This window comes from Vulpes lagopus, chromosome 5 (genome assembly GCF_018345385.1).
Source record: "Vulpes lagopus strain Blue_001 chromosome 5, ASM1834538v1, whole genome shotgun sequence".
NCBI lineage: Eukaryota > Metazoa > Chordata > Mammalia > Carnivora > Canidae > Vulpes > Vulpes lagopus.
Genome location: NC_054828.1, coordinates 4,459,448 through 4,473,617, shown reverse-complemented (window position 1 = coordinate 4,473,617; position 14,170 = coordinate 4,459,448). Strand labels below are relative to the sequence as shown.

Sequence of the window (14,170 nt, the reverse complement as noted above, 5' to 3'; positions counted from 1 at the left end):
TTTAGATAAATAAAAAGAAAAACTCACCGCTAAGATTATACTACTGAGTGGGGGAAAACTGAGAGCTTTCCCCCTAAGGTCAGGAATAAGACAAGGATGTCCACTCTCGCCACTTTTATTCAACATAATACTGAAGGTGCTAGCTACAGCAATCAGAAGAGAAGGAGACATAAAAGGCTTCCAAATTGGTAATGAAGAATTAAAACTTTCACTACTTGCAGATGACATGATACTATATATAAAAAATTCTGAAGTACCCTCCAAAAAAACTACTAGAGCTGATAAATGAATTCAGTAAGGTCCCAGGGCACAAAATCAATCTATAGAAATCCATTGCATTTCTATGTACTAACAATGAAGCAGCAGAAAGAGAAATTAAGAGAATGATCCCATTTGTAATTATATCTAAAATAATAAAATACCTAGGAATAAGCTTAACCAAATAGGTGAAAGATCTGTATTCTGAAAATTATAAAACACTGGTGAAAGAAATCAAAGACACAAAGAAATGGAAAGACATTCCATGCTCATGGGTTAGAACAAATATTGTTAAAATGCCTATACTACCCAAAGGAATCTACAGATTTAATGTAGAGGCGTACATATTGCCTATTAAAATAGGCAATAGCATTAAAATACCAATAGCATTTTTCACAGAACTAGAACAAACAATCCTGAAATTTGTATGGAACCACAAAAGACCCCTACAAGCCAAAGCCATCCTGAAAAAGCAGAGCAAAACTGGAAGTATCATAATTCCAGATTTCAGGTTATACTACAAAACTGTAGTAATTAAAACTGTATGGTGCTGGCACAAAAATAGACACATAGATCAGTAGAACAGGACAGAAATACAAGAAATAAACCCACAATAAATCTTCAACAAAGGAGACAGGAATACACAATGGGAAAAAGACTCTTCAACAAATCGTGTTGGGAAAACTGGACAACTATGTGCAAAAGAAAAAAACCAGCCCACTTTCTTTCACCATACACAAAGAAGAAACTCAAAATGAATTAAGGACCAAAAATGAGACCTGAAACCATAAAAATCATAGAATTCAGGACAGGTGGTAATGTCTCTGACATTGGTTATAGCAACTTTTTTTTTTCTAGATAGGTCCCCTGAGGCAAGGGGAAGAAAAGCAAAAATAAACTAATCGGGATTACATCAAACTAAAAATCTGTACATCAAAGGAAACAATCAACAAAACTAAAAAATGACTTACTAGATGGAAGAAGTTATTTGCAAATGACATATCTAATAGAGTAGTATCTAAAATATATAAAAAACGTATACAGCTCAACACCCCCAAATCAAATAATCCAATTAAAAATGGGCAGGGTCACCTGGGTGGCTCAGTGGGTCAAGCATCTGCCTTCAGCTCAGGTCATGATCTCAGATCCTGGGATGGAGCCCCATATTGGGCTCCCTGCTAAGTGGGGAGTCTGCTCCCTTTCCCTCTGCTCCCCTACCCTCACTTATGCTCTCTCTCTCTCTCAAATAATCTTAAAAAATAAAATACAAAATAGGGATCCCTGGGTGGCGCAGCGGTTCGGCGCCTGCCTTTGGCTCAGGGCGCGATCCTGGAGACCCGGGATCGAATCCCACATCGGGCTCCCAGTGCATGGAGCCTGCTTCTCCCTCTGCCTGTGTCTCTGCCTCTCTCTCTCTCTCTGTGACTCTCGTAAATAAATAATAATAATAATAAAAAAAATAGGCAGAAGACATTAACAGATATTTCTCCAAAGAAGACACACAGATGGCTAACAGACACTGAAAAGATGCTCAGCATCACTCATCATCAGGAAAATACAAGTCACAGTGAGATATTACCTCACACCTGTCAGAATAGCTAAAATCAAAACATAAGAAACAAAAGATGTTGGTGAAGATGCAGAGAATGGGGAACTCTCATGAACTTTTGGTAGGAATACAAACTGGTGCAGCCACTGTGGAAAATAGAATAGAGGTTCCTCAAAAAGTTAAAAATAGAACTACCCTACAATCCAGCAATCACACTACTACTGGGGATTTACCCCAAGAATATGAAAACACTAATTCAAAGGGATACATGCACCCCTACGTTTACAGCAGCATTATCAACAAATAGCCAAACTATGGAAGCAGCCCAAGTGTCCATCAATTGATGAATGGATAGGGACGCCTGGGTGGCTCAGCGATCCTGGAGTCCCGCGAACGCATCCCATATCGGGCTCCCTGCATGGAGCCTGCTTCTCCCTCTGCCTGTGTCTCTGCCTCTCTCTGTGTGTGTCTCTCATGAATAAATAAATAAAATCTTTTAAAAATTTGATGAATGGATAAGGAAGATGTGATATATGTATATTCCAGTATATATATAATGGGATTATTATTCAGCCATAAAAAGGATGAAACCTTACCATTTGCAACAACATGCATGAAGCTATAGAGTATTACGCTAAGTACAATAAATCAGTCAGAGAAAGACAAATACCATATGATTTCACTCCTCTATGGAATTAAAGAAATAAAATAAATGAACAAAGGAGGGAAAAAAAAGAGAGACCAACCAAAAAACAGACTCTTAACTATAGAGAACAAATAGTTACCACAGGGGAGGTGAGTTGGGGGAAGTGTGAAATAGGTAAAGGGGATTAAGAGTATAGTTATCTTAATGAGCATGGCATAACATATGAACTGCTCAATCACTAAATTGTATACCTGAAATTAATATAACACTGTATGTTAACTATATTGGGAATAAAGTAAAAAGTAAAAACACAGGTAAAAATAAAAATTAGATTTGTTTTTGTACCTATATGAGATGATAAGTGTTAACTAAACTTATACAGTAATCATTTTACAATACATGTAAGTCAAAGCATTATGCTGTACATCTTAAACAGTGATGTATGCCAATTATGTATCAATAAAACCAAAATAAGAGAAATGCTTATTACAAAATACACCAACCATCTTGATGAGTAGAAGTACAGTAAACTCTAGATCTTAAATAATCTGCAGTCATAAATGCTTTGTTCCTATTTCTGCATAACTTTGACTCCTTTTAAATATAAAATGACTATCTTGGGCAAAAGGGACTGTCCTCTGAACTATAACATAACCTTGTCATCATCACTGTTAATCTCAAATTAATTAATTAATAATTAATCTCACTTAATCTCAAATTAAGAATTTATAGTTATAATGGCAATGCAATTATATTCAAATAGATAACACATGGATGTGGTACAAAGTTAAAGAGATGTAAAAACACACAAAAAGTAAAATACCCCTATCCCAACCTCTCAGTCTCCTCAGAGGCAACCACTCTTAAAGATCTCTAAACACATGTGTATGCGTATTTTCCCCCAGAATGTCATTTGTCTCGATTTTCTTCATGGTGCCATTGCCATGCAAAACATGTTATTTCTATACATTTGCATTTTATCTTTTCTTTTATGGCTTCCAGCATTTATGTCATACTCAAAGACCTTCCCTGATCTGAGATTATTTTTAAAAATTCTCTTATGACTCACTCTAGTATTTTTATGCCTTAATTTATTGAAATCTTTGATTCAGCTGGCATTAATCTAAGGAATGAGACAAGGATCCAAATAGGTTTTTTTCCAGGTTACAAATAGATGTATCCTAACATTTACTGAAAAGTATATTTTTTTCTCCACTGATATAAAATGCCAGCTTTATGTTAACTCTAATTTCCCTTATAGATCTGAGTATATTTCTGGACTCCATTTGTGAACAAACATCTCAAGATTTTAATTAATATAACTTTATACAGTTTTAAAATCTGGGGTTCTAGTCCTTTCTCACTACCTTTTTCAGATTTTTCTTAGCTAGTTCTGAACGTGAACTCTAGAATTAGCTTATCTAGTAAAAAAAACTTTGTCCATATATGTATTGAGATATATGTAAATTAGAGATTAAATTAGGGAGAATCAACTTCTTTATAATATTGAGTCTTCCTATGAAAAAATATGCATTTTTAAATTCAAGGTTATTATTTCTCTGTTCTGTTTAAAAGTTTCTTTTTTTATTAAAAATTTTTTAGGTAAACTTTACCCTCAACGTGAGGCTTGAACTCACGATCCCAAGATCAAGTATTGCATGCTGGGCACCCCTGAAAGTTTCTTTATATACTTTCACATTTAGTAAATGTCTTCTTAAGTACTAAGTATTTTACCTTTTTCATCTCTTACATAATTGAGACATTTTCTCCCTACATATTGTCTCCCTGGTAGTTTTTAATAAAGGAAGTCTAAAAATTTTTAAACTTTTATATTAATTTTTAAAGTTTTCATATTAATGTTTGATTCCAGCCACATTACTGAATTCTTTTTTATTTCTAACAGTTTTCTAGAAGTTTCAGTTTCTAATTTGTTTCCTAGAAATTTCTAGATATATATCATATAGCCTGCAAATAGTAGAGTTTTATTTCCTCCTTTGTAAATGTTTGTTTATATCTTATTTATATTTCTTGTCTAACTCTATGGACTAGGATTTCTAGAAGAGTATTAGGTAACAGTGGTGATACAGAATATTCTTCTCAGTTCTAACTTTGCTAGGAACACTTCTAGTGTTTTCCAGTGTTGCTCTAATGAAAACATGATGCTGATTTAGAATAAGGTGTATTTTCTCATATCACAGATATCTATTCACATTTTTAAAACTTTAAATCAAGAATGGATGCTGAATTCTGTCAAGTAACTTCTTCATCTTCTCTAGAGTTGTTCGCATGATTTTTCTTCTTTGATCATTAATATGGCAAATTACAGCAATAATTCCTGATATTGAACCACCCTTTTATTTCTGGAATGAAGTCTACCCTAGATAACAATGTATTGTTTTGCTGTGTTGTTGCACTGCTGGTTCCTGCGTAACCTTACTTTATTTGGTTATTTATAGATAGGAATAATTTAGAGTTTCTTATTCTATGTGTACATGCCTTTTTTGGATTTTTGCATCAATACTATTAAATATTAGGTTCATTTCATAAAAAGGTGTTTCTCTTCCTCTTCTATACTATGAAGCGGCTTAAATATCAAACATTTGTTTAAATGTTGAAGTTACTTGTGCCTTTGAAGTTTGCTGGGATGATTCATTTGTGAAACCATATGTGCCTGGTGAATCTGGGAAGGGAATGCTGAGTAGGAAGCTTTTTTACTTTTCCTATGGTAATTGGCCTCCTTAGATTTTTCTATTTTAAGAATATGTTTTTTCTTGAAGATTATCAATTTTATTCACAGAGATATTTAAAGAGTAATAAATTATGTTTGACTTTTAAAAAAATAACTACTATATGTGTAATTATGTCCCCATTCTCTTATTTTGTATATTTATGCTTTCTCTCTTTAAAAATTATGGAATAAAAGAATTATATCTCTTTATAAGAATATCAATATTTACTAGCTATTTCTTGATGAACTGAAATGAAGACTCACCCAGATATAATTTCCTTAAATTAAAAAATAATAATTACAGGGGTGCCTGGGTGACTCGGTCAATTAAGTGTTGGACTCTTGGTTTTGGCTCAAGTCATGATCTCATGGGTCATGAGATCAAGCCACACACTGGGTTCTGCTGCACTCAGCAGGGAATCTGCTTAAAGATTTTTTCCTTCTGCCCCTCCCCTCTACTCTCTCCCTCTAAAACAGATAAATCTTAAAAAAAAAAAAAAGAAATAATAGTTACATTTATATATGCGTAAGTTGCTTACTAACATCTTCTAATAGAAATACCTTTTCTGATCAATTTCTTGTTGCTGTTTAACATGTTTCTTCTCAAACTCACGAATATTTTCTACACCAATTTCTTCACAAAAGTGTTGGAAAATCTCATCTTCAACCTTTTAAATTATTTCAAAACAACTGGTTTAATAATTTTAAGAAAGTATACAATGCTTAAACCTAAATTCCTCCTACCAAGAATTCCCTGTATTACAAGGTCAAAAACTAGTCTGAAAAGCATTATTGTACTCTGAGGAACCAGTGCTTTTTTTTTTTCTTAATTCCTCAAACTACACCCATCTATTTTCAACTTTCTTACTCTAAAATCTAAATAAGGAAGCTCATAACTGGCCTTAATAACTGTTTTGGCTTTTTGAAGTATTGGGAACAAAATTAGAACTATTTCCTTTACATTAGCCACACCATAATATAACATTCTACATAAATAAATAAAATATTCTTTAGATATGAGTAATATTATAGAGTCTCAGGCAATAGAAACCAAGAGGACTAGAGCATAGAATTAAGACTCAGAAAGATTTGGAAGAACTAGAATGAGCCAAATCCAACAAAACAACATCTAACTTCAATATTTTTAAAGCCCTGCATTTATATACAATTATAGGATAAGAAAGGCCTGCTTTAAACAGCAGGACATGTTAAAAACTTTCAGATTTTAGTTGAATATAAATTAAATATAAATGGGATATGATTGATGGCAGTGGTAGGTTACAATTTACATAACTAGATAATCAAAATTATGGAAAGTTATAGTTCTATGTGTTGAGTCCCACAGTACTCTGTACAGGTCAGACAGTATTTTGACATTATACTTTGTTCTGAGCATTGACAAACAACAGAGCACCCAGAAGATGGTTGCCAGAGCTACTCTTAAATCCATGGGAAATGTACATGATTAAAGCAATAGGGGTACTTAAGCTGGAAAAGAGATAATTAAGGAACAACAGAAGCGTGGTTTCAAATCCTGTGATATAAGGTAGAACTAAAGCAATGGCTGGAAATTATTAAGTGATTGTGGGACAGACAACTTTCTAAGGATTAGGATCAACAGCAGAATAGATTAAGCCATAAAGTTGCTGTCATTTTATCAGCAGAGGTTAGATGACCAAATCTTTGTTGCCTCAGAGCCAAGCACTGTGCCTGGTACATATAATAAATGTTCAAGAAATAATTATTGAGGGAATAAGTACCTTTAAAAGATAACCTGAAAAGTTCTTTCTTTCTGTTGTTAAGGACAGTGGGAGATGAAAGGTGCTGTAATTTTTTACAATGGGCAAGGAGATGCTGGAGAACAGAAGAGAATAACTATGCACTGGTCATTATCTCTTAAGTGGGGCAACAGTGGTTCTCCAAAGACACAAAGAAACTCATCTGGCAAACATAAAATCAAGCACTTATCAAACTGCTTTAGTATATATTCAAGAAGTCCCAAATTTGGTATCTGGGCTAGAACTATATTTTACATGTCAACCAGTAATAAATACACCACTCATGACCTTATCTATCTTTTCTTGAAATTCTTCAATTCTTTGTTGCCGTTCTTTGATTCCTTCACTCAACATAGTACATTGAGACTCAATATTTAGTAGTTCACTTTGTAGTTGAGATTGTTCCTAATTACAAAAGAGAAAGATTTCTTTTTAGCATAATTATTTTACCTTTATACGGTGAAGCAAAAAAAAAAAAAGTGAAGATATCTTTTAGAATAAAAAGGGAATCCGTGAGACAAGGTAAATGCAGGTAAGGCTATATGTTAAGATTAACAACCACAAAAATAAACTAGAATATAACCTCAATCATGAGTTAAAGTGTAAAAACTACATGATGCTATATAAACATAATTCCTCAAATTCTCGGTCCTGCTTCTCATCGCCACCAAGTTTTCTATAAGCCCATATTACCCGGTAAAAAGCAGCAAGTTGTTTCTTTTTAATCATCTCTAGTTCACTCTGAGAATATTTGAGTCGTGTATGAGTTCCCTGTACTAGAGTTTGTATTTGTTTCAAATCTGCTTCCTTGCGAAGTATCTTCATTAAATCCTAAAAAGGGAGAGAAATAGAACATTTTACAACGGAAAGGTACTTTTACATGTCATAATTCCCCCTTCTGATAAGAGACTGATAATTAAGTACACAAGTCATCCGGAGGGATCACAATGCCCTAGAGCATCCTCAAAGACTACCATGCTTCCTAGTAGGAAACAGGAATGAAAAGTGAGGAATGGGAAGGGTGTGTTCCATCCAAGGCACACAAGTGACATAAACGGGATTAGCCTTCCTTTGAGTCCATTCCTTCCTCCTTCGCCCACCCTATTACTCAATCAAAATAACTCCCTGGTATATGTATGTTCTTCTGTATTTTTACTCCTAGTCTTTCCATGAATACATGCGTACATAGTCACCTATATGTGGTTTTTTTCACTCTTATTTTACAAATTTAGAATCCGGTTGAATGTGCTTTTCTGCCTCCTGTTTTACTCATTCAGTTACTCATAAAAGTCAGCTGATAAAGCTCTAAATTGATTCATTCAATGGCTGTATATTATTCCAGTGTGTAAGTGTACCAAAATTATTCAACTGTTCTCTTAATGATGGGCCTTTGCTTTGTCCAGTCTCTGCCATTACCAACAGGGCTGCAACAACAGGCTTATGTGTTTTCATTTCCATGCAGTAGGTGCCCCAGGGTGAGATCAATGGGTCAAAGGTATTCATGCGTCTAATAGCTGCTACCCACTGTTTCCCAATGGCTGTATTAAGTCACGTTTCTATAAATAGTGTAGGAGTACATGTTTCTTTACATCTCCTCCAGCATTTACGTATTTTTCCAAGCCTTATTGATAGGTGTGGAGTACAATGAATTTAGTATGTATTCTCCTGAGTACTATACTCTGTATTGAGCAATTTTTCATGTGTATTAGCCAATGGACTTCTTCCTGCAAACTGTCTAATCTTATCCTTTCCCCAGATGTTCTATCATAAAGTCCTTTTCATGTCAACTTGTGAAGAGATCTTTGATAGTACAGAAACTAGTCTTCATTTTAAACTTCAAAAAACATATATAATCACTCTTATCCTCGTTTAATTTTTTTTTACATTAAGGTTTTTAATCTATCTGGAATTTATTTACTTATTTTTTAAAGATTTTATTTGAGAGAATGAGCAAGAGATTCTTAAGTAATAAATACCCTTATATCTCATCTTTCTTCTTTAATAATGAAGGTATTTCCTCTTGAAGGTATTTCCTCTGATGCTTTTATGTGTCTCAAAGACTTTCCATTTACCACTTTCAGGACATTTTATAATTTGCCTTTTGGTTACTTCTTTGATCCCCAAGCTATCTACAAGTCCATTTCTTATTTCTATGCACACAAAAACTTTTTAGTCATTACTTCTAACTTCATTAAATTATAATCAAGATGACCTTTTAAAAAGCTACTGAGGTTTCCATTATGGACAAGCATATGATCAGTTTTTAAAAGTGTTTCATGGATATTCTAAATAATAGCTCACATTTATTGAGCACTTACCAGTGTTCTATCAAGTTTACATTATTAACCTACTTAACTCTTTCAACAGGGCTATGGAAGAGGCATTATTGTTATCCCTACTCTCAGTCCAGGGTCCAGGGAGGAGACTGACTACAAAGAAACCAGGGCGGGATGGAAATGTTCTGTGATTGTGGGGGTGATTAAATGACTACATACATTTGTCCAAACTTACTGAATCACACACTTAAAGTAGGTGGTGTATATAAATTATACCTCAATTAACACAACGAAAAGTCAAACAGAATATTATTTACAACATATATGATTAAGAACAAATTTACTCATTATACAAATAATTCTTAAGAGTAGGTAGCAAAATAATAAGCACCTAATAGAAAAATGTACACAGGAGATAAACAGTTTGAAGAAAAAATTACCAAGAACCAATAAAACAAGGGGAAATGCTCAATCTCAGATATAATTTAAGAAAGGCATACTCAAACAATTAGATTATATATATATATAAATATATATATATAAATATCATATATATATTATCAATCAGACTGGTAAAGATGGAAATATCTGCTAATATCTCATGTTGCAATTCAGCGGCATACACACTCTACTACAGGTGTTCTTTTGATGGGAACTTAGCAACACCTATTAATAGTTTAAATATGTATAGCCTTAGACTCAGAAATTCCACATATAGGAATTCATCTTAAGAGATATATTTATACAAATAAAGATATTTTAAATAATAACAACAAACATTTATATAGTACTCACACATGCCAGTCACGTTTTTTTTAAAAACTGGATTACGTGATTTAACCCTTAAAATAACCCTAAAAGGAAGGTACTTTTATTATACTCATTTTATAGGTGGGAAAACTAAAGTACAAAGAGTTTAGGCAACTTGCCCAAGGTTATAGTGTTAGTAAGTAGCTAGTAAGTAAGTTAGCCAGGATTTAAAGTCCAGCAGTGTGGCTACACAACTCATACTCCTAGGTACTGTGTTATTCTCCTTCTCTATAGAATGTTTAATGCTGCCTCATTTGTAACCCAAAATGTCCATTGTCCAGCAAAACCCAAAATGTCCATTATTGGAGACTGTTAAGTAAACAACTTTTACAATGAAATACCAGGCAGGATTCATTACAAATAAGTGGTTCTCTGTATGCTAAGATAAAAATGTTAAATGAAAAAGCTTCTTGTAAACACTATTTGCAGCAAAATCCCATCATAAAACAAACAGGAAAAATAATACATATGCTTGCATATACAGAGAAAATTCCTAGAGGCTATATATCAAACAATGTTTAGTAAATATCACTGAGCTATGAGGATTGGTAAGAGAAAGATTTTTATCTTTTGCTTTATTCTGTTTTGCTTTACTTAAAGTTTTTTAAACTATAAACATGGTACTTTTATTACCACAAAAATTAGTTTAAGATTTTTTTTTTTTTAATTTTTATTTATTTATGATAGTCACAGAGAGAGAGAGAGAGGCAGAGACACAGGCAGAGGGAGAAGCAGGCTCCATGCACCGGGAGCCTGACGTGGGATTCGATCCCGGGTCTCCAGGATCGCGCCCTGGGCCAAAGGCAGGCGCCAAACCGCTGCGCCACCCAGGGATCCCCCAAAAATTAGTTTAAAAACACAATTATTCTACTTAGTATTCCACAACTTTTACAGCATGGGCTTACCTTTAATTCTTGGATCAGCTGGGCTCTTCTGTCTCTTAAGTTTTTTATCTCCTTCTCATCCCAGCATCTAGCCTTGTATTTTAAGTCGCTTGACCCTCCAGAGATCACCCCAGATTTTAAAAATAATGTTCCATCAAGAGCTACTGTCTGTAAAATTAAAAATATTTTATCCTGGAGAAATGCACATAAGGAAGATAAAAATAGGATATAAAATGGCAATTTTTACAGCTGAGAGTTTATAGATGAGTAAAGTACTTACTGAAATTCACTAATAAAATACCTCACTTAAAGAGGGACACTAGCTAATAAACAAACCATAAATACAACATTCTGTTTTGCTAAGGCCCAAAGCAATTCTAGACAACAAACCAGCAGCAATTAAAAAGGTTAAAAATAAATAGTATATTAGTTCCAAACATATTCAATCAATATTGAGAAGCAAACACCAAGGGTATTGTACTTAGTATCAAAAAGTTTGCATTATATAATCCTGTATTTTGAAGATTTGTTATCACATGTCAATGGCATATTATGAAAACAGCCTTAGCAACTTTAGGACAGCAAACATAGCACCTTCTCCAAGATGCATACGAAACTGTGATCAAGAAAAAAATTTAGATGGAGTCAAAGGTATAAAATAGCTTCAAGTTTATAGTCCTGTGATTACATATATGCTTTATAGGATACATGATTCTTAATGTTTTGTAAATGTTTTGTAATTATTTTGTGAAAGCAGGAGAGGACCACGTTTGGATGACTAAAACCATGCAACATGAGTTTAGGAAGAAAAAGAAAAGCCAACAAATAGGAGTTTCATTCATTCCTTCATTCAGACAAACCCTCCCCACGTGCTACTGTGTTTGAGGCTTTCTATACTGGGGACTAGAGAGACCAATGGGAGTGACAAAAGGTACTGCCCTCAGTCAATCATGCTAGTGGGAAAAGAAACATATCATTGTAACATAAAGTGATGAAAAGCCAGAGTCATATTCAGAGCAATCTGGAAGCATAAAATTGGGGGGGTCCCCACCCAGCCACTCCATAAAAGGCTTCCTGAAGAGGGGAAGGTTTTCACTGTATCGTATCAGAAGAACTAGTTAGAAGCAAGGTAGCTATATTTAGCAGAAAATTCAGTTTATTTCTCTCTCACAATTACAAAGGTACACATTAAAGGGTTTGTATGTGGGTCCATAATTAACAAACCCAGACTCCTGATATAATATTGCTCTATCATCCTTAGTATTTGGATTACTCTTCAAGGGAGACAGCCTTTTTATTTTTTGGAAGGCCTTAGGGGCCCTCTTCCCTCCCAGTTGTTAGTTTGGCAATGAGTTTGGTCACTGGGTCTGAAATGGCTCTTTGGACAAACACTAGATCTTTACTGGGCAGCAACAGCAGAGGCAATGGAAACTGAGCTCCTGATGGGAAGCTCTCTCTGGTTGGGAAGGCAGTTTCCCTGACCAGGAAGCCTACTGTTACACACTTCACTGATTCTTCCAACATCTCCACAAAAAATAAAGTGTTATGGAGACAGCATCCCTCTCCTGGAATACTTTTAGCTCACGCTATTTTTGACTGGCCAAACCACACCCCTATTGAATGAAAGGTAAAGATCCACACAGGCTTTTAAGTTCTCCATAAAGCTTACTTTACTATGTGACTATGTGTCACTAGTGATGCATGTGTATTCTCTTATATGACAGTTTTCAAAGTCATTTTGTAGTCCAGGAGAATCCTAGAGCTCTAGCTATTGTGTCTATGTTTTAAGATAGAAGGTAAAAGGGTTCTATTAGGAAACTTTCCTGGCATATCTACTGATGACTGCCATTTACTTGCAGGGGCCCCTCCTAGTTAACACAGTAATATCAGGTTTCTGTTAGCAAGGACAAAGGGGACACGGATACAGAGGCAACTGCAGTCTCCTAAACAGACAGGTAAGAGATAACCAGGAAAAGGGTAGTGGCAGGCCACTGGCTGTGAGGCACAGACACATAAACAGATTGTGTGTATGCATGTGTCACAGAGGTGGGATGGAGAAAGAGGGAACAAAGAGTTTGGAATTCCTAGCAAGTAAAGTGAGAGTTAAGGAATCAGTTGGAGGTGAGGCTAGCAGGCAGGGCAGACTGTGGAGCCCTTTGTGTGGCATCCTAGGAAGAATGGGGATGGAGTACAATTGAGGACTGATGGGTTTATGGAGAGCACGGAGGCGGACTAACACTGAACAGTGTGACAGCACTGAGAGGTGGTCAGACAGGTGCTTTTAACAGACAGACCACTCTGGCAACGATTTGGAAAATGGATTGGTTCAAGTGAGCCAGAAGTGATGGTAAGAAATCAGCCAATAATAGCTAGGATGAAGAAATGGAAAAAGATCTGAGAGATGTTTAGGACATATAATCAGGCAATTATAATCCTCTGGGGATTACAGAAATTACATGGAAATCCCTGAGGAAAAACCAGAACTTCATTTGGCTAGAAGAGTTGTACCAAAAATTAAATACAGGAGATCAAGATTTAGAAAGAACATAAATTTAGACATACTGATTTTACAGTGCTTGTGGGCTTATATTTTACTTACTTACAACATATATCTTATTTTCTGAAAGAAACTAGATTTTATAAATTATAATAAACATAAATATGCAGTAAGATAACTACAAATAGTAGAGATAAGAAATTATACTAGGTGAAAAAAGAACCAAGTATAAAAATCCAGACTATTATAATGAGAAATCACTAAATTCAGTTAAGCTGGGATCCCTGAGTGGCTTAGCAGTTTAGCACCTGCCTTCGGCCCAGGGTGTGATCCTGGAATTCCAGGATCGAGTCCCACATCGGGCTCCCTGCGTGGAGCCTGCTTCTCCCTATGCCTGTGTCTCTGCCTCTCTCTTTCTCTCTGTGTCTCTCAAGATAAATAAATAAAATCTTAAAAAAAAAAAGAATTCAATTAAGCTGGTAGATTAAGAAAGATTATTCAATATATGATATTAGGACAGGCAATTAACTATTTAGGAGGAAAGCTAACAGCTACACCTACTAATGCAAATCAAAATAAATCCCAGATTAAAATTAAAATACAGAAGTGGTACCACCAAGAAAAGTGAAGAAAGGTTAAGTAAATCCATACTTGGTTTCATAGTAAAGACCCAACTATGTAAAAACAAAACTTAGAAAAGGTAAGGGATAAAGCTGATTTCTAACTATATGGCATAGACACTGT

The 14,170-nt window shown here is 34.7% G+C and overlaps 1 protein-coding gene across 2 annotated transcripts in view; it reads right to left on the bottom strand.

Moving 5' to 3' along the window:
• SMC1B (structural maintenance of chromosomes 1B) overlaps positions 1–14,170 on the bottom strand; it is a 72,137-nt gene that overhangs the window by 19,484 nt on the left and 38,483 nt on the right. For both annotated transcript variants that reach the window (XM_041756419.1, XM_041756421.1), the window contains exons 12-15: positions 10,951–11,097; positions 7,653–7,790; positions 7,248–7,364; positions 5,743–5,849 (exon numbers count right to left, since the gene is read on the bottom strand). In XM_041756419.1, coding sequence (XP_041612353.1) covers positions 5,743–5,849; positions 7,248–7,364; positions 7,653–7,790; positions 10,951–11,097 — 509 coding nt within the window. The remainder of the gene's footprint in view (positions 1–5,742; positions 5,850–7,247; positions 7,365–7,652; positions 7,791–10,950; positions 11,098–14,170) is intronic.